We start from the raw sequence: 20862 nt of genomic DNA, 5'->3' as shown, positions 1-20862 counted from the left end.
CTTCAAAAAACCACTAACGGGGTCCCTGAACTGCCTCTCAACATGTTAGAAAGAGGAGTCAAAGTTTGGTTTGTCCGTATTAGTCAGGGCATGAGCGATATGAGTGTGGTGTCTCTGTGCTATGATGAAGGAAGGAGGAGCCACGATCAGGGCTCAGTGCTGCCCATGGCTGGTCACCCCCTGAGGGGTCCAGCTGCACCAGCTAAACTGGGAATAGAGGATGTACAAAACATAGGGCCTTGCTTTCCTGACACTGACTTTATTTGTCAATAAACCTACATTTCTGTGCCTTGTGTGAAGGCAGAGGAGGGTGTGGTAAGGTCCAAAGCACGGTGTAGACAGCTTCCAGAAGGCAGCCTAGCAGCTTGCACGTGGACTGGAGAGAAGACTGCCTGCCTTCCCACCCACCAGCCCTGTCCCTGGGCAAACAGGGCCTTCCTTATGCGTGGCAGGAAGCTGTGAGCAAAGAGCTGCTCCACAGCCAGAGCCACAGGATATGAGTGAAAAGAAACCCCAGGGGAGTAGGAAAATGGGTTTGGCTGGATTGACTCTCTGACCTGACTGACCACAGCACCCCATGGGAGCAGGCATTTACAAGGAGAGAAGACAGGCACAGATTGCAGCCACTGGAAGGAGTAGTCTTAAAACAACTGTGAAAACCACATCCTGATGGTTTTTTGAATAAGAAAGAAGATAATCAACTCAGTTGAAACCAGTTTGTACTATATTTGTGTAAAGACGTTGCAAGGGTATTAAGTATGAGGTAAAAAACATCTCTAGGGATCGATAGCTGAAGATGGTTTTACTTCTTTATTCCCTTTTTCATTATGAGTCTTGGAAGGGAAAGTGAGCCAGGGCAGTTTTTTCCTTTGATGGTGATGCAGCAGTAAGAGAGGTTTTTGCACATATTGTGAGAATGAGACTTCTCTTAAACCCTATTGCCATGCCTTCAGCTGGAGTTTACAAAAGATGGATGATCCTGAGTTGCTATAATATCCAGGATAATTGGAATGAATTAAGGACCTAAGAATGCAGTGAAATTAAACCCCCACTGATACCAAAGGAACTAAATTGCTGGTCAGTTGTATCAGTGTACACAAAGAATAGTTCAGCTTTATAAATTCCAATGAAATTTCAGGTGTAAAGCATTACAGGAATGCACAGTTGACAGCAGATGTTGCACTCCAACGTCCCAGATCTCATTGACCTATCTATCTTCACTATCCCAGCAGGAAGAATTCATTGGTTTTTTCCCCATTTCTCTTCTTTTGCAGAAATATTGCTGACCCTGAGGGTGGTTTGGTTGCTCCTTTCTTCAGCTGACTGGGCTTAGGGCCCCAAATCCTTACCAATTTGAAGAGCTGCGTCTGTTTGTCGTGTCCCAGAGAAGCTGCCAGCCCCGGCGGCTGCCTGCTGCCGACAGGACTCAGCCCTGCCTTCCTGAGGGGAGCCGGGTGGTCGTTGCCGAAGAGCAGCCTCTTCTTTGACAGTCTGAAGCTAGCGTACAGACATTGCTCAGTCTGTTCACTGCATTCACCTTAGTGCAACTTAGATCTCTCCTGCAAAGTAAATGTTGACAGGCAATTTTCATAAACCATGTCAGATTGAATGTATTTAAATGTATGTATTTAAGGAAAAACAACCATGCTCTTGTTCTGTTTCTGTTTAGTTCTAGACCTTGGGGTTTTTTTGCTTTGTTTTCCCTGGCTTACTCAGTCTGGTGCAAAGGATTCAGTTCTGTCTGAAAACTGGTGTTTTAGACTAAGGCCTGCATTTTGGGGCAGAGAGGAGGCCTGGAGGAGGGCATAGAAGCAACGTCTGGTACATATAGAGACCTCCAACAAGCACGTTCCACTGACAGCAAGTCAGAGAAGATCAACTGATGCAGAAAACTATACAGACCAATTTTGAATGGGGTTAAAGTTGTAAAACAGATGAAAATTACCCTGCGAGAGGGCTGTTTATAAGGGGTGATTTGGTTGGGTTTTGTGGTAGTGTTTATGATGCAAGTCATGAATCCAAACATACAAGTTGGTTACATTCTCATTTAATTAAATTCCTAACAATCAGCAAATCTGTTTTTTTTAACTTGGCTCTCCTGACCTCTGTCATCTTCTTCTTTCTAATAGAATTAAAAACCAGGTTACTCCGTTATTTCCTTAGGTGTGTTTCCAGCAATCTGCACAGCCAGTTACTGGATGCCAAACAGCAAAGTTCGATGGTAATGCATGTACTGATTATGGTAGTGGCAGAATGGGTGCATAATATCAAAGATACCTGCTGTAAAGCATGATAATTTCTGGTTCCCATCCCCTTAGCTGGGAAGATAACAATTCCTGTAATACCTATAGCAGATATCACTACAGACTTCACCACTATCGTGTTTCTCATTATTTTAAAGCAGTGTGGACTACGAGGACGTTTTGTAAGGTACATAAAATCCAGTTTATATGTAAACAAGCAATAATTTAAGTTGAAAACTTAAGTGTTTTACTTGTATAATTTTTGTGAGATATACATGTTGTGAAGTTGATTCCAAATGAGGTACTTCAGTATTAAATTAGATATCTTCTTAGCCGTGTGTGTCTCCTGGAAGAGTGTTTTGTAAAGGATCACAATGCCTTGATTAGACCTAATTTGTAGGCTTGAGACTTCTCATTTTCTAAGCCTTGTGATTCTGCTCATAATATCATTTAACTAACCTATATTATATGCAGCCACTGTAGGAACCAGTTCTTGATTTTTGTATGTTTATATCTTTTCGTAACAAATCTTAGAAAAACTGTTACTAAGCAGGCCACTGTTAAGGCATGTTGGTTTTTTTCCTTGCCCACTGTGGTTTGAATAATCTTTTACTATACTGACATCAGTTTCTGAGGACTTGGAATATTAAGAAATTGATGAGTTTGACCTTTGTTTTCTTTCTGCTGACTCCTAATTGTTTAGGAATGGTACTCCCTAATTTAGTGCTCCCAGTGAGACTCTCCAAACCGCGCTCCCCCTCCATCTTTCCCTGTGGAGTGCTGGAGAGGGGAATTGGAGGCACAAAAGGTAAAGATCATGGGTTGAGATAAGAACAATTTAATGGAAACAGCAATGAGATAAAAAACAGTGACAGCTACAATACTAGTGACAGAGGGTACAAGAAAGAGACAAACGATTCTCACGGAAACCCACGACGTGCCCGACGCTCCCTCCGCAACTGCGCTGATCCAGAAGAGAGCCCTTCTCCTGGGAAGAGACTCCCTTCCCCCGCCCCAGCAATGATGTGAGGTGGTATAGAATAACCTCTGGGTCCTAGCCATGCCCTCTCCTGGCTACTGCAAAAGTTAACCCTATCCTGGCCGGAACCAGGACACTAATCCACAAACTTTCTAACCTGAACGCAATTTTTTTGGTGTAATGTAAAATGCAATGCATTTTATAATATCTAATCAGCCCTGCCTTTTGGGATTGAAAGGTTTGTCGTGTTGTCATTTAATTTGTTTTGGTATTCAGGTGGGAGTTTGAATGAAATAGCAGCCATTCTATGTTAAGGCTGAGGAAAATATGGTAAAGGCTGTTTCTGTGTTCATCCCTTAAGAGGACAGTGCCACCATTCTAGAGAAGCAACAATTTTTCAGCTGTCACCACTCTGTTGCCAAACTCAAACAGAATATTTAGTCAGCTGAGTCATTCTTTCACCTGCTGATGGGAAAAAATAACCATCAGCCCTGACCTCCACAGCCTCATTACTACAACATTAGTGTTGAACTTGCATTATATATCTGACAAAAAATTGCTTATATAAGAAATGTATAAATTTGAAGGAATTAATTTCATGCACCACAAAGTGTAAATGAGTTTTAAAATAATTTTTTGCTATTCCATTCTTTTTTGGTTCTTAACTGTAACCTCTGAAGATAGATTATTCTTTTTCACAGTGGAAAAAAATAGTTTAAATTTGTCCCATTTCACAACAGACCTGCAAACCCATATCTGTAGTGATTATGAGACTTCATCATCCATTGACATTTTGAAAGAAAGGAGATTGTACCTATCACTTTGGCTCCGTTTGGGTTCATTGTGACTTTTGTCGTCTTCTAAGTAATGAAAGAGAAAAGTGAGTGAAGGAATCTTCTGATCATATTGATCACTATAGAAACAAAAAAGCCAAATCAATTCCCTTCATTATCAGTATTTTTCATCCTGTATACAGTAAATTTGTCGGAGAAAGTACTTGGATTTTGTTTAAGAGAACAATTAATCAGTGTTCTATTTACATTCTTAAATGTGAAAGGCGCATAATGTGAAAAATAAGCATATATACACGGTCGCACGACCTGTTTAAGTGTTCATGTAATGTGGTGAGTTTAAAAAGTGAAGTGAGCTGTTTTGCTACAAGGAGTTAATTTGTACTCAATCCTTAAAATATTGTCCCACACCAGTATCCCTTTGGGCCTGTATTAATTAAAAGCAATGTTTTTGCAGTTTATACAATACATTTTTTAATCTTTGTTTAAAAGCGGAATTCATATGGGCTTAACAGAAGAAATGGGTGGCACAGCTCCACTTGCAGAACCCAAAGATACACAATCAGTTTTGAAATGCAACTTAAGCCATTAATTGTTGGTGTGAATTTAAAAGTTTTCTAGTATTTGTATGGTAGTATGCTGCCTAAGAGCAAAAGCATTCTCTGCACAAAAGAAAATTTACTGTAGTGGCTTTGATTTTAATTAGAATTTTCTCCCTGGTGTTTCTTTGTAGACTAAAACAAAATCTTTTAAGTTTCTTACTACAGGTAAAAGCTATGTGCAAGAACCTCAAAATGCTAAAATCTAGCATAATGCCTTAGATCTGTTTTTAAGTCTTGTATATTCCTACATAGCTGTCTGATGTATTATATTTGTATAGTGAATTGTGTACAATTTTGGAATAAGTGCATCATCACTTAATCTTTATGTTGTTCAATAGAGATGATGGACACATTTCTTCAAACATTTACTGTCATTTAATTTTTTTCCCTTTATGTCATTTGTGGGTTTTATTTGTACAGTTCATCATGAAGTTGCATCTGAGATGTGTGTATATGAAAAGATTATACAAGGGTAAAATTAAGCAATATATAAACTATGGTTCTTCAGGAGAAAGCTTACAGTGTTTCAGGTTGTGATTTATTTTCAAAACGGAGTTGACTCTGAACATCACTTTGTTCACCTGCATTGATGTTTGTATTTCTAGTGTTAGCAGTTTATGCAAAGGTAGATATATTCAGAGAAATTTTAAATACATTTATGCAAGTTAATATTGCTTTGCTGATGCTATTTGCTTATTTGATGTTAAATAATGCTATTGTAAATAAAGAATTCTGTTGTTATTGCATCATTTAATAAATTTTAATGCCTTCGGGTTTTACATGGCTTTAGAGATTTCAACATGTTTCTGTTGTGTCTTCATTTGTTCATAGAAGGGTATAAGATGTAGCACTAAAGCACTCCAGGGTAGATGGATTGCTGGGTTTTAAAAAGGCAGCAGGCTTTGGTGATGAATTTATATTCCAGCTAGGTGTTACTTGCAAGGCCTTTCATCTTTTTAGTGCTATATTAACTGAAAATGTTTATCTCATGGCTTAATATGAGAACAGTTCATTATGAACAGTCAGGATGAAATGGGTGTCTTTCATGGCAGTGTCAGCAGAAGCAGACCTCAAATGTGGAGATGAGTAGAGTTATGGCTTGTTCTCCTTGCTATGCCAAATGGTGGATTTAAGACAGTTGAAAAGGTTTGATTGGTCATTTGGAAAAAAAAAATAAAAAGAGCTACAAGAATGCTTGTAGCATTCAAGAATGTACAATGTACAAGAATGATGTTGTCTCCGGGAAATGGATGAGGCAGAAAAACTATTTATATTAAAAGTTTTCAGAAATTAAAGTTATTTTATTTAAAGTTATTTTTCAAATACTAGTAACATTTTGCCATTCCCACCAAAACAAGGCTTCTCCTGCAGTTCTCTTGTCTTCAGCAAAATGTTGGCGATACGAAGAAACTAATGCCACATTAAGGAAACCAAGGAAGGAAGTTTCTTCCCAATGTAGAGTCAGAAGCAAGTAGAGAAAACATCCATGTAGTAAAAGGCAAAATGTTTCCAATGGGAACCTTGCCTTTATACACTCTTGTAGTTAATTAATATTGGAAAGAAGATACAACAGTTTTAGGTAAGACTCCTGGCATCAAAATATGATGAGCTAATGATGACGTCTGATGTAACTGGCTTTATGAAAGAGAAGTGCTGCCTTTTACTTTCTAGATCAGGCTTTGTTGACAGAGACCAGTGCATGTGACATGTGGACACGTTCTTCTAACCTGATGTCATGACCAAAGAAAAACTTACTGCCTTTTGAAGGTCCTTCTCATGGTAACTGGTACGTTGAGTCTTGCAGACCAGACTTTTCACAGGGGTGCCTGGAGCTCATGAATTATTCCCCAGCTTGTTGCTCACCACTTGTGGTTCTCCATGTGTCGTTTCAGCATAACAGGAGGGCTCTGTGTCCCGTATGCTTGGGCTCAGGCTATGGCAAGGGCAGAGCAGCCAGTGGTGTCTGCCCTCTGCCTTGGTTCTTGGACTATGAAGTGTGGAGATAGACATGCCAAGTACAGCCTGAGTGGGCCTCTTGACTGAACTCACACCCTGTCTCCTGGAACAGTCATCACAGTGAAACCTTCCTGATGGATTAGTTCTTATCCTGAAGAAAGCAGAACTCAGAGCTGCCTTGAGTGATTCTGTTGGCCTTGTGCACGTAGTGGATATAAATGGCTTGTGTCATCTCACCTTCAGGAAATCCCTGCTGGCACTTCAGCTGAATTCTAGCTTTTAATACAGGTCAGTCCAGAATCACACTAAGAGTTCCTACTCTTTAGTCAGCTAAAAGAGGGAAGAATGATCACAAATAGATGAAGTCCTTAGGAGATGTAGGCCAGGAAATGTCCAAGTTGGAATTACAGTGTGAGTGAACCTGTATGAACAGTGGTCCTTCAGAGCTGGGCATTGATCTCTTTGCCACTTCAGGACAGGTTCTTGGGACATCTCTCAGCTGAAGAAGAGTTAAAGACTCAGGTTATGTGATGGACCCCATTAACCCTTCTCTGTCTTAGGTTCCAGTCTGAGCCTCCTTCGTTACTGCTGCTAATGACTCCAGCCTCAGGCAGCATGGTGGGCTTAAGCCAGATATTGTGACCAGGAGGGAACCCTTGTATATCTAGTTTCTTCTGTTCAGTCTCTCTTTCTGGATACTTACTTTGGGGATGAAAAAACATACTTGACTGCATTACAGGGTTTAAGGAGCATCTTGGAGTCCCGAGGCTGTAATTCCCCAGTTTCACTGAGTTGTATTTTCCAGTTGGTATGAAGAGGCCACGAAAAAAAAACCAGAATCCCAAACCAGAAGTTTGAGAGACCCTCAGGAGAAAAAAACAAAAAAAGTTAAGATGAAGTAGAGGATCTTAAATGACAGAGAAACATTTGATGGTGGCTGAAACAGAACATTCTGCATAAAAGGGTGAAATTTGACAATAGTACATTTGAGTATGACCAGAACGTGAAATGCCCAAGGGACAACTGTGTGCGTGCTCATATTTGGTGCATCCAGCTGCACCAGCCAGCAAGTAAAGGACCTGAAAGCTGGTGTGAGGGCTGGGACTGTGGGCAGGGCTACTGGGCAGGCAGAAGGGCTGTGCCCATAGCAAGGCCACCCATGAACCAGTGTGTGCTTGTGAACCTACAGGGGGGGGGCAGGATGTGCTTTCATCAGAACATAGAGCTCTACCAGTTAGAAAAGAGGAGGAAACTTAGCTGTGTTTATCTCACGTGGGTACCACGAGTGGGTGCTGTTGAGGGCAACGCCTTGTTCATGGCAGTCTGTGTGACTGAACATACCAGTCCTCTCTGTGTGTGCATCCTGTGTCTGTGTGTCTGGCATTTGTGCTCAGCTTCGCTACTGGGTGAGCCTGCAAACCATGGCTGCTGTCATTAGACAAATGCTACTATCTTGTGCACAAGGGAGGGTGAGCAGGAAAACCCAGTCAGCCAGTGTGATTGTCAGGAGCACAAGAGGCCAGTGTGCCCAAGGATGCTCAGATAACCCCCTGCTCCAATGGGATGAATGCTTTGTTACTCCTCCACCCCTGAGAAGCTGGAATCCTGTGGATCATTAAAAGATTCTGGCTTTAAGAACAGCAGCAGTTTGGGCACAGGGGACAGGCCAAGTGACAGTTTGAATGCCATCCGATTGGTATTTCCTCCACCTCCCTTGAAGTAAGGCACTAAAGGCAGAAACACTCCATGACGAAAGGGGGATTCTGTGCAAGGGAAGGAGCTGAGAGAGCATTCAGACCCTCCTTCCACCACACAGCCAGAGGTAAAGCTCACACAGCAGAAGGAACTTTGCTTTGACTATTTCAGTTCATACTGTATATGCTCTAAACTACTCAACTGCCACTCATTTAAGAATAAAGAAGGTAGCAAAGATTGGGGAAACCGAGACACTCGTCCAGTCCCATACAGCTGCTGGGGAGGCGAAGCTGCTCCAACAACTGTGATGTGCCCAGGAACTTCTCTCAAGGAGATGTTCCTGAGAAAGAGGAGAAAATGTGGGGAAACTCTCCTGTTGCTTGAAAAATGTCTCTCCCATCCAAGTTTCAGACTATACTTTATCACTTCATTCTACTACTACTCAGGATGCTGGAAGGTCCCACAGTCATCCTGACTGGAGTAATTTATTCAGCTCCCTGCAAACTGTTGGCGAAGTGTCTTTGAGAGACAAGAACAACAGATATTCCTGCCCTTGCTTGTGTCCACTCAGTGGCCCACCCCAAAGGGAAGAGAATTGCACCTCTATGGCAGGATTGGTTTGATCCAAATTTTGGTTTCCCCACCTTTTTCTTATACATGTATTTTTCATTAATTGTCTATTCTCAGTGTATTTAGAACAAGTTGAGAGCAATTAATTACTTTTGCGAAGTCACAGAGCTAACAGTAACATCATTAAAATGCTGCTGCATCTAAAGATAACTAGTACAAGAAAAGGAAAGTTGAATCACCTTGTTTCCCCCCTTTTTTAATAGTTGACCAGCAGAATCAGTTGCTCTTCTGCTACCTATCCTCTTCTATAGCCATAGCAATAAACTGTTTCTGTTCTGACCTCATCTAAATTCTGTGATTCTGTGAAATTGCAGTTGAGGTTATTTTCATGACAGCATCTGGTGCCACTGCTGGGATTCCCATGTCCGTGCTGCAGCTGGGTATCAGTGTAGGTGCTGGGGCACAGGGAGCTCACAGTGGGAAGATGAGCATCAGGGTGTGCTGTGGCACTGTGGTCTTTGGGGGATCACGAGAATGCTCATAGGTGCAAATTGTGTTTTCAGGAATGTGTAGGAGGCAGACTGCTTTAAACCTGGAGTAAGGGAGATGCAGAATGGGCATAAAATTGATGAAGAACTCATGATCAAACTGAGAGGCGACTGAATGCTATGCAAGCAGCCTGCAGGGATGTCCCTTGGTGCTTGTCTTTAATATGCATCCCCACATCACTGCAAAGAAGGAATACACCCTAAAATCCTGCAGTGGGGAAGGGAGCCTAATAGACTTCTCTGATTACTTTGTAATAAGACATAAAATCAGGGAAGGGGGGCCCTCTAAGCTGGGGCTGTCCACAGGGCTGATTGGACTGCAGGGGGTGCATCGGCACGGCTGCAATTCTGCTTCCCCCACGTCTCTCCCCGAGGTCATGACTTTATTAATGCACTAAATGCCTTTAATCTTTTAGAAGATGTTAAAGCATCTAAAGATTTAGCTGCAGTATAGTGGCAAGGGTGCCTCAAGCCTTTCTCCTCTCCTGGATTCTGTGTCATCAGGCTTCTAGAAAAAGGAAACTTTTTGTTCCTGGTCGTGTCTACAATTTAATTAATGATGAGAATTTTAAAATTTCATGTTGTACTTACTTGACTTCATTTCTCCTGAACCTCTAATGTGAGCATCTCTCCTCCCCTAGTCCCTCTCCCTCGTCCTTTGCTGTGATACCTGGACACAGCATAGTCAAAAGATTCCAGATTATCTGGCAACACTTAAATTCTAACTGTAGCTCAAACTTTTCTGTACAATCAGAGTTCAAAGTCTTGTTCCTGTAAATCAGATTAGTGCTAGTACTACTTTTATGCTACTGATGCATCAATAAAGTCGTGTTGAAATGCCTTTTCCAAAAGCATTGCAGCATCAATTCTGTTTTACCAGTAACAGAGGTTTGGCACAAAGAAGAGAAAATTAAAAAAAAAAAATTAAAACCAAAAAAGACAACTGAAAAATCAGGCCATTTAAGCTAAGGGACTATCTCAAGCAAGTTGTAGAAGGCTGGATTCCTACCTTCTCCTTAAGACCTGTGCATATTAGCTTCCGTGGTGTATCCAGTACTTTTGTCTGACAGAGGCTGGGATGGAGAATGAGGTTGTAGGTAGACAAACTAGCCCAATACATGTAATGCAAACTACAGAAATGTTTCTGCTCAGCTTTGGGGACAGAGATGTGTTGGACTGGCTATGGGAGGGATTTTGGCAGCTGAGAGAGCCTGGATCAGCTCTGTGTCTCTCTCCAGCTGGGTTGTGTGCTTGTGTTTGCTGTCTTAGTGTTTATATCCTAAGTGAAAAAATAAAGGGAGGTTGCAAATCAAAGCTTGTGGTAAGCAGGAGTTGCAGTGCCTGAGGGAGTGTGGGCTGAACGTCCTCATTCCCCCAGGCAGCCGGTGATTCCTTCTCAAACTCTGTTTCAGAGCACTTCACTCAGGCCAGATAAGAAATCAGGATTGAACAGATGGCTTCACCTCTGGTCAAGTGCAGGCAGTGACTGTGTCTGGAGCCAAGGGTTCTCTCTCTGGGGCTGCTTCAAGTGCTTCCTAATGCACCCCTTCTTTGGGATGAAAACAATATTTTAGAGAGGATCACATGGAGCTATGTTAATTAATTTTTATAGCTTACCAAATATAATCACTGAAATGGCATCTAAAACTCCAGGAGCTAAGCCTGGCTGTGTTCCCCACTCCAGCTGTGTCTGTGTGCAGTTTTGCTTGTGCTATGCTGTGCCCCAGGAAGCCTTTGCTGCCTTTCTCTGTGAGAGAGCCATGGGTTCAAGTCCCCAGGCTCTACAGTGCAGCAGAGCCCATCCTGTCCCCTCCCTCCATGCCTGCAGGTGTGGTGTCACCCAGGCTGGAGTGAGCTACTCAGGAGGGAGCTCTGCAGTAACACACCCTATATGGGGTTATTTCTGGGCTGAGGATTTCTCCATCTCCCTGCACCAGCAGGGATGACACTCTGCAAAGTGAACACCTGGGCCCCTAGGATCCTGCAGTCCCTTCCAAGTCCCCTTTTCATTGCAATTGTGTCAGGTAGCCACCTGGAAGGAAGGCAGGAGAAACCCTATAAAAACCCAGGATGAAACCACAGACACGGGAATCACCTAGCACCTCTGCAAGAGGCAAGGGCCAGGTGTCTTCCTCTGGTCCCATCCTGGGCAGGTGCTGGCATAGGCCGATCATGGAGCCATGAAAACCCCAGCAGGAGCCCAGTGTTCTGCTAAGCACCTAACAGGAAGCCCCAGGCTAGAGTAAAAAGCACTTCAGCAGTGTCCGTGGAACCTGCAGGGACTGAGAGTGCGCTGCTCCTGTGTGCTCAGGCCAGTGGAGTTTCAGAGGTGTTTTCTGCCTTTCCATATTCAAACCACACACCTGCAACCCCCGAAAACACTGTGTGGGAGCCCTGCGTCCTGCTCCGCAGAACCCTCACCTCCGGCAGCAGGCGGTCATCCGTGGGGAGCAGCGCTCCCGCACCCCGGCCTCCTGCTCTGGGGAGAGGCAGAGTCCACCAGCCTGCGGCCGGGGCCCTGGGCCGGGGCTTGGAGAGGCGGCGGGCAGAGCCGGCGGTAGGGAAGGTGGGTCCGGGAGGCTGGACCACCCCCCTCCCCTCCCCTGCACCGACGTGAGGAGGGGCGGCCCGGCCGCTCCGTGAGTAGCCGTGGCTCCGCCCCGGGGTAGGGGTGCTGGTCGGGGCAGCACCCCAGTCCGCCCCCGGGGCTGTGTGACCCCCAGGGCGGGGGCCGCCGCCCGTGCCCACCCTCCCCGCCCCGCTCCTCGGGCCGATATAGCCGCGGGGGTAGGCTGGGGCTGGCCCGCTCGCCCCGACGGCGGAGGGCAGAGAGCGGCGGCTCCCGCGCCCCCGCCCCGCAGCGGGACCCTGCGGCGGCAGCACCCAGGTGTCTGCCCCCCCCGCTTCCCGGCAGATCCCTCTTTTCCTTCCCCGCCCGGCTCTTCCCGACATGGCTCTGTCCCTGGCTGGCGAGTCGGTCCCCGGAGACGGCGGAGACTCGCTCGGGATGAGCCCCGCCGGCCTCGCCTCCTACTTCCCCTCTTTCCTCCCTCCCTCCCAGTACTTCGAGACGGCACCCGACTTCTTCCAGCCCCTGAAATCCCTGGGCGGGCTGGTTTCCTCCTCCCCGCCTCTGCCTCCCTTCACCTTCAGCAGGGTCCCCGCTTTCCTGAGCCAGCCACCCCCCTGCCCCCCGAGCCCTTCCCCAGCCTCCCCTTGCCTGTCTACACCAGGCTGCCGGCCCCCTTCCCTCCCAGTGAGGGCTCGGCTCTCGGGACGGGGGCCCCGGGGTTGCTCTCGCCGCCCTACCCGAGCCCCCCGCGCAGGGCTGCCCGCAGTCCGGGCGCAGACGGGGCGGCGGGGCAGAGCTACAGGTACCACTTCACCGAAGAGGAGCTCAACGCTGTGCTGTACGGGGCCCTCCGGAGCAGTCAGCCGACCGGGAACCTCCACGCCATCTCGGGGCTCCGGGTGTCCCCCGCCAGCTCGGGTAAGGGGGTATTCGACGGCGGCGAGAGGGGCGCACAGGGTGACATCGGACGGCAGGTCGCTTCTGCGCTCCCACACAATCAGGTGTGCGGGAGGGTTCGGGGACAGTCCCAAGGGATGCAGGCAGCCAGGCTCAAGGACCATCGCAGGGGGCACGTCGGACTTTATTTCCCTGTGATTTTCTTGCGTTACGAGCCCACACCTGGGAAAAGCCAGGGGTGATTCAGTCTGCGGCCTCTGTCGGGGAGGTAGGACCTGCTCCTGGGGGCCGGTGCCGTGCTGAAAGAGGGATTCCTCTTCTGCAGGGGCTGCGGACTCCTCCGCCCCGCCGCTCGACCGCGACTCGCTGCAGCTACCCGAAGGTAAGGCCCGGGACCGTCCGCGCTGCGCCCGCCCGCGCCGCGCCGCGCTCAGCCCCCTGTCACCCGCAGGGCTCGCGGTGCTGCGGGTGGCCTACGGGGACGTGTCTCAGCTCGGAGTCTTCTGTACGGACCCCATCCCGAAAGGAGTCCGCTTCGGCCCTTTCCAAGGCAAAGTGGTCAACACGAGCGAGATCAAGACTTACGACGACAACTCGCTGATGTGGGAGGTAGCCGAGGCACCGTCGGGCTCACCCCGCAGCCCCAACGCGGGGCCGGGGCGAGGCTTTCAGCCTCCCCTCTATCGTAGCCTGCAAGAGGGGCCCGGCCCAGTGTGGGTGGTGGGAGCGGGACGTGTGCGGAAGGGTCGGTCAAACCTGATCCTGTTTTCTCTGCTCTCCAGATCTTTGAATACGGTGGCCTGAGCCACTTCATAGACGGGAAGGGCGCCGCTGGCAACTGGATGTCCCTGGTGAACTGCGCCAGGTTCCCCGAGGAGCAGAATTTGACGGCTATCCAGTGCCAGGGACAAATCTTCTACGAAAGCTGCAAGGAAATCTTCCCGAAGCAGGAGCTGCTGGTGTGGTACGGTGATTGCTACGTGCAGTTCCTGGGCATCCCCATCAGCTTGAAGGGCATGGTGGAGGGGAAGAAACCCCCGCAGCGTTCCGAAGGTGAGCCTTCCAGCAACCCCTTGGGTGACACTACCCCTTATTCCGACGGACGTGTGCCTGGCCGGGATTAGATTCACACGAGGTAAAGAAACACAGGCATCACTTTTTTCCAGCTGTTTTATTTTAAGGCTTCCCAGACCCTGCGATGAGGCGGTGGTGGGTGACCGGTTCTGCCGCGGGGGCGGCGGCCCGGCAGCCCCGGTCCCTCGGGTCTGTCTGCCCTCCCGGGGAGCCGATCCCCGGCCGCCCCTTCCTGCAGCATCCAGCACCCCGAAGCAGAAGCTTCCCCTCGGCGCCGGGGAGTCCGGGGGGTGCACCGAGGGCTGCCGGCAGCGCGGAGCAAGAGGCTCCCCTTTCTTCCGCCGGCAGTCCGCTCCCAGCGGTTCCTCGGAGAGTTTAAAGTGTTGTTTGTTCTGACGATTGCAAAACATCTGGTGGTCCTGGGCTGAGCTTGCCTCGGCCCCACAGCGCCGTTGTTCAGGGTCCCGTTTTGGGACGAGATGGGCTTTTCGGGGTTATTCCAGCTTTGATCCTGTTCCATCTTACGATTGCACACCTGACTTTCGTGTAATTAACGCTCTCAGTAAATGAGGCAGGCTGAAGTCGTTCCGATCCCGTAACGCCAATATTGCTTGCAAAAGAAAGCCAAATGCACTTACGCCAGGGTGAGGGGAGGGGAAGGATAGTTCTACTTGTAATGTACAGGAAGTATGATGTTCTCATAAGCAAAACATGTGTGGAGAAAACAGAATTGTGCCAATACGGGAAGAGCTGGAGCAGGGAAGGGATGGGTCAGCTGGGTGCAGCAGAAAGGGAGAGAAGCAAACTGGCATGAAAATTTGGCATGGAAAATTTTGTGCCTGCTGTATTGAAGTGTCTAATTCGGACAGATGCTAAATGGTTCATTTCATCTTAAGGTTTAAGCTAAAGCTACTTTTATTAAAGACAGAAAAAGATGTGTAAACGTCTGAAAAATTTCCAGTGTTTTTCCTAAATTCAGCGGTTAAAAATGAATTGAAATACACACACCAAAAAAAAAGCCAAATAAACTTGTTATTTTGTTCGATAGTTATTTGAAAACGATAGAAAAGGTGTGCAATTTTTTTTTTTTTTTTTTTGGGGGGGGGATGGTAGGTAAAATTTACGGACAATTCTTGACAAGAAATATCTTGCAATGGTTCCATATGGGCAGAAGTTTTTATGTGGGACTCTGAGTTGTTTTTTCATATGTTTTCTTGCTATTTATGGAGATACAAGGATGAAATCCTGTTTTTGCTGAAGTTAGTAGCTAAAATGAATAATTTTAGCAGACCGTAGGCTCTAGTTTGTTCCCCTCCGTTAAAAAGGCAAGGGGAGCACTGCGAACGTTCAGGAGTCACGGCATGTATTTTGTTAATGATATTGCCAGCATCCATTTACAGTTGTTGCCCTCTTGGAGACTTAAAATTCCCCGTAGGGGTCCTAGCTCTGACAAGGATGCAGATTTGAAGTGAATCCCTTCTGCCGTGGTGTAACAGAGAGGTGGCACTTTCCCTTCTGCTGTACAGAAGCCGGGGAGAGCTTCAAGTGTGAGCGCTGCGGCAAAGTTTTTGCCTACAAGTACTACCGGGACAAACACCTCAAGTACACCCGCTGCGTGGACCAGGGGGACCGCAAATTTCCTTGTCACCTTTGTGACCGATCCTTTGAAAAAAGAGACAGGCTGAGGATCCACATTCTCCACGTTCACGAAAAGCACAGACCTCACAAGGTGAGCCTGCTCCCGGGTCTCTCCTCAGTCACTGGCTCTTCTGGGGGGACTTAATAAGTCTTTTTTTTGGTCCAGATAAGATGCTGACAATGTTCCTCCTCCTCCAGTTTCCCCAGCAGTTTCCTGGTGGGACTGCTCTGCCTTTACAGGAAGAGCTTGTCATGTTCAACAAAGCTTGGTTGAAGAAATTTAATGGATTTAGCTTAGGAAAATAAACCCCACAGTCTCAGTGAGAGTTTAAAAAGAAACAAAATTTCTCCTGGGCTTTTTGGGTGTTTGCATGTGAATGTTGCTCTTTTTCTTACACAGTGTGGGGGGGTTAACTTGTGTTTAGAGGTGCTTGGCTCGGCAGGATGAGGAGAGAGATGTCTCACGTCTGTTTCTCACACCCCACCCCTCGGTCTGAGAACTGACCACAGCTGTGTCTGTGACTGTTGAACCAAACAGGGCTTAAAAGTTTTACATTCAATGTGAAGCAGACTTTCAACTGTTGAAAGCAAATCTTTGAGATACTTTACTCATCTCCACCAAACACCTTGCTTCTAGCACCAGTTTTCTCTAGCAGCACTGGGAATGGAAAATCAGACTGTTTCTAAAAGCTTGGGAAGGGCAAGTCCTACTGCTTGAACTTGCACAGTTAAATCTGTCCTCAAAATTCTCCAAATACCTGTTTTATACATCATCCTACAATGTGATTTTTTTCAGGAAAGTATTTTATAACTAAAATGGCATTATTGCACTGTCAGAATATCTGCATGGAATTAGTAACAGATAAAATATTCCATTAAATATGAGGTATTAAATACCATGTAATCCCTTTCTTTTTCATTTTCCCTTGCCTTGGTCGATTTAAGGTTATTTTATTCTTTAGGAAGTTTGTCTTTTAGGAATGAAAAATAACTGGAGTTTGATTTATATTTTTTTATTAAATGATTTTGCAAAAATTTTCATATTTTTATTGCTGAAGATCAATATTTTCCTGAAGAAAATAATTTTTATTGAAACAATTTTAACACAAATTATTTGAGATTTTGCATGATTTTCATGTGTGTATGTATGCATATGCACCTAAATTTGTTCTTAATACAAGACCAAACTTCCAGGTATTTCAAATTATTGCAGCTTAAAATTACTATTGTGTTTACACATGAATACATAAATATATGTGCATATATAGATATATGTAAAAAATGTGCACATCATCCACATACTTAATTTTTTTTTTTTTAACTATTCCATTACATGCTTCCTTTTAACTTTATTCCTTTTTTCCTCCCCCCAGTGCTCTGTGTGTGGGAAGAGCTTTTCTCAGTCCTCCAGCCTGAACAAACACATGAGGGTTCACTCTGGGGAGCGCCCCTACAAATGTGTCTACTGCAACAAGGTAAGGCAAAGCCTCCCTCCGTCCTCTGCTGCTCTTTCTTTTTTCTTTCAAGAAAATGCTTTGTATTTGAGTGGTAACCAGATAAGTGGGTGTCTGTTCTGGGCAGTTGTGAGGTAAAGTGACAGGGCTGGATGAGACTGAAGAAACAGGATCTGGTCTCCATCTGACATGGAATTTGTGGCTCGTCCCAGCTCAGTGATCTGCTGCAGAAATAAGGTCTAGAAAAGCTTGAGAGCATTTCAAATACCATCCAAGGCATGCAGCTAGATCCAGTATTCTACTTTTTCATCAGACAGGTAATTTTTGGTGTTAGTGACACTGCTTCTGGATGGCAATAAACAGATCTGGTCTATAAACTGAACCTGCACAATATAAATTTGTGCAGGCTTACCTTGTAATATCAGGGCTGTTGATGGGCAGCTGGGCATGGAGGTTTCACTTAAAAAGAACACAAACAGAACCATGCAGCCCCGATCAAAGATGTCCTCTGCTGTTACTGCCCATCACAGCAGGGACGATTCAGGTGAGCTCTCCCTGTGGAAGTGCTGATGGCTCTCCCAGCAGACAGCATGTGGATGCACAGGCTGCTGCTGGGTGAGTATTGGTAGGGCTTCAGGTGCCATGGATTGTCCATGCAATGCAGAAGTCCCACAAGCAGTGGTAACCTGCTCCTGATTTTGTAGAGCTAGAAGTTTGTTTGTGACTGGCTGGACTAACACAAAGCTGAAGTGTTATGCTGTGAAGAATCCTAGAGGAAGCTCCTTTTGGCTATTATATTTTTTTGTCTCCCCATGATCCCGAACACACTTGTAGGCAGAGTTTAGGGTGAAATATCATCCTTAATCTTCTGATCACAAAAGGAGGTGGCAGAGCTTTATAGGTTGCTCTGTAAAGAGATCTCTAGGGACAGTTGACCAGCCCCCAGCCATTTCTGGTTGGACTGCTGTGGATTGGATCAGATTAAACTATTAGTCCTCAGGCTGCTGGATGCAGCTATCCTGGGACATAGCCATCATTTCTGAGGCTGGAAAACCAGGGTCTGTTTTAATGAATCCTCACCTGCTCCTCCTGTGCAATTATGATACTTCTTTTCCTCTTCTGCGTCTTAACAGTGGCTTTGCTTTTCCAGCTCCTTTGCTGGAAAGCAGTGGTCACTTATTTCGGCAACATTGTGAGATTAAAGGAACAGTGTTGGGTCAACATCACTATTCTCTCCCTAAAACATATTTTGGCCCTTGATATACATTTCCAAGGGCTTATGTATAGGACTCTGTGATCTTTTTGTGCTCTAAGGTTGCAAGTGAAAAGGCATCTGAGATGTAGTGCTGTTTGCTGTGAAAACTTACTACAGAGTATTTATTTTTTGTGGTCTGCAAATAGCAAAGGGCCTGAAATTGTCTCTCTTTGGATAAGAAAAAATGGGGGAAGCATGGGCAACTTCACAACATTCCTGTTGAAATTTTGATGTGAGGGTTTTATCCCCAAATGTAGGAGAAGTCTTTATGACTTTGCTACTCAAGTGTGCGTGTTAGTGGTGGGGGAACAGGCTGGAAAGTCTGCCTGCAGAAAGAGCAGAGTATGATGGAGCAGGGAAAATGAGCCTGTAAAAGGTGTATGTGGACTGAATGGATGAATTTTAGCAGCTGAATCCCAAGACAGTCAAAGGGTTTATCTTTGAAAATAAGAACTGAAAGGAAAGCCTGCATTTTGTTTCCCAAACATAACGGAGCTGCAAAGCTAATTAGGGCAGTATTGACTTCTTACCTCTGACATACAGAAATTTACTGGCGTCTTTGGTCAGAAATCTTTCTCTGAGCTTCATCTGTCTCCATGGAGTCAGCCACATCCGTACAGCAATAGCTGTTGCCTTCTGATTCCTCGTTGCTGGGAGTTTTCATTCTTTTTTCCAGTCACCTGAGGATGTGAGCTATTTCAGGACTTAATGTTGAGGGCAATGTGCTTCGATGGGGTCTGGGTTAGCTGAAGGCGGGGATGACACATGTGAAAGCAAATTACTTGCAACTGCATCTCCTTTCCGATGATCCCTGCCCTTCCAGGCGTTCACAGCGTCCAGCATCCTGCGCACTCACATCCGCCAGCACTCGGGGGAGAAGCCCTTCAAGTGCAAGCACTGCGGCAAAGCCTTCGCCTCGCACGCGGCCCACGACAGCCACGTGCGGCGCACACACAGCAAGGACAAGGGCTGCACATGCTCTGTGTGTGGCCAGCACTTCCCTGAGCAGGAGGATTACAACTTCCACATGAAGATTCATGCTGCTCATTAGCCAGGAGCCCTGCGGATGTGTCCTGGAGCAGCTCGTGTGTGTGTCGGTCTGTGTGTGGCTGTGTGCACAGCGCAGGAGGTGACGCCTGCACTGGCTCCTGGGGTAGGTCTGGTCTCTGGACCCAGGGCATATGACTCAGCGTAGGGAGCAGAGTACACCCTAATGCCACTCTCCCTCTCCTCCCATACTCTAATCTCTAAAGGCAGGAGGGAATTCTACCTCCCAAAACCACTTTGTGCACAGGTATCACTGTGAGGAGCGTTTCTGCGTCTCTAATGCACCACGTCTGTGGACCGCCTTGTGCAGTCTGTATCAAAGCTTGTGTGAGGGAAGTTTTTATCAGGTGCATTTCTCAAAGCTGTTTTAACCTGTTTGTGTTGTTTGGACACATGACCACAGGTATGTGGTCTACTCACCCCTACCCTGTCTTTTAATGATGTTCTATTTAAATGTGAACTTCCTCAGAGAAACTGACTACTGGACCAACAGAGAGGTATTTGAAATCCTTCATTCAGCTGCTGGGACACTGGGAGCTCCAGGACTGTGAGACCAATTCTTCCAGAGGGTGCTGGATGCTGGTTAGCCCAGAGGGAGAGAAGTGGGGTGTGGTAAGAGAGATGCAGGCCTGATGTTTCAGCTAGCAGAGATGTTGGCTCTGTCTTCTCAAGAGTTTGGAGGACCAAACATAGTGATATTCCTAAGCATTAGTGCTGTTGGGTGGATAATGAGCAGTCAAGTGGCCTCACAGAAGTGTTTCATTGTGGACTCAGAACAGGCCAGGAGCAGGCACAATCCTAGCATGAGGCTCTTCTTTCTGAATTTCACTGAACCTGCCTGGTCCTGGCCAGGTGATTCTTTGCAGTGAGCCCTGATATGAAGGGTGGCGGGCTCCTCTACTTCCTCCTGGCTTTAAGTTGGATGACTGTTATAATGGCACTCCCTTCCCTTGTTCAAAATATAAGATTTAAAGTATCAAAATGGGGATATCAGGACTTCTCAGCGCCTACAACTCTGCACATGACATTCCTTCCCCAGACTGCAGGAAAGGCTTTGCTTCCATGGGAGGACTGGAAGGTGTAATCCTCCATGTCTCACTGGCCATACAAGCAAGTCTGGAATGATTTGTGCAGGTTTATGTACTTTCAAAATAGTTAAGAATTCTTGAGAAAGTGGCATTCCATATCAGTGTGAAATCTTAACTAGGAGGCTTATCAAAAAGCCTGTGCTGGAGAACTGCTGAGTATAGGGAGTGCTGTAATTGGTATAGAAGTTTTAATCAGTGCTGAGTAACCACCACGGCTGGCAGGAGGCTGTGCATGTGAGAAGGCTCACTGTGTCAGTGGGACTGTGTGTTGCATCCAGGAGGAGTAATGGAAGTCCTTTCTGGAGCTAGTTGATGAACATAGGCAGTTTGATATTACTGGGATGATAAAATTCTCTTTCAAGTATCCTAAATCAGCTAGGATTAACAAGAATGTTGCACAGAAAATATAAGAAAGTAAAGTTTTTATTTTGTGCCAACTTTAACAGTCTCTTT

General features: G+C 46.1%; 2 protein-coding genes across 7 annotated transcripts in view; both read left to right on the top strand.

Annotated features, from left to right (window-relative positions):
- Positions 1 to 5414, top strand: part of NCOA2 (nuclear receptor coactivator 2) — a 189710-nt gene extending 184296 nt beyond the window's left edge. For 5 of the 6 annotated variants that reach the window (XM_039570539.1, XM_039570557.1, XM_039570530.1 and 2 more), the window contains one exon: positions 1275 to 1609. In XM_039570539.1, coding sequence (XP_039426473.1) covers positions 1275 to 1286 — 12 coding nt within the window. In that variant the 3' untranslated portion in view covers positions 1287 to 1609. Of the gene's footprint in view, positions 1 to 1274 lie in introns of all 6 variants that reach the window. The other variant, XM_039570527.1, reaches the window with a different exon arrangement.
- Positions 5415 to 8138: 2724 nt separating this feature from the next.
- PRDM14 (PR/SET domain 14) lies at positions 8139 to 19325 on the top strand. The gene is made up of 9 exons (XM_039569639.1): positions 8139 to 8267; positions 11797 to 11950; positions 12446 to 12874; positions 13179 to 13235; positions 13305 to 13462; positions 13636 to 13906; positions 15454 to 15656; positions 16939 to 17040; positions 19098 to 19325. The coding sequence occupies exons 1-9, from the start codon at positions 8139 to 8141 to the stop codon at positions 19323 to 19325; spliced, it is 1731 nt and encodes a 576-aa protein (XP_039425573.1).
- Positions 19326 to 20862: the final 1537 nt, after the last annotated feature.

This window comes from Corvus cornix, chromosome 2, assembly GCF_000738735.6.
Source record: "Corvus cornix cornix isolate S_Up_H32 chromosome 2, ASM73873v5, whole genome shotgun sequence".
Taxonomy (NCBI): Eukaryota; Metazoa; Chordata; class Aves; order Passeriformes; family Corvidae; genus Corvus; species Corvus cornix.
The sequence above is the reverse complement of the archived record's forward strand: the minus strand, read 5'-3'. Positions and strand labels throughout refer to the sequence as shown.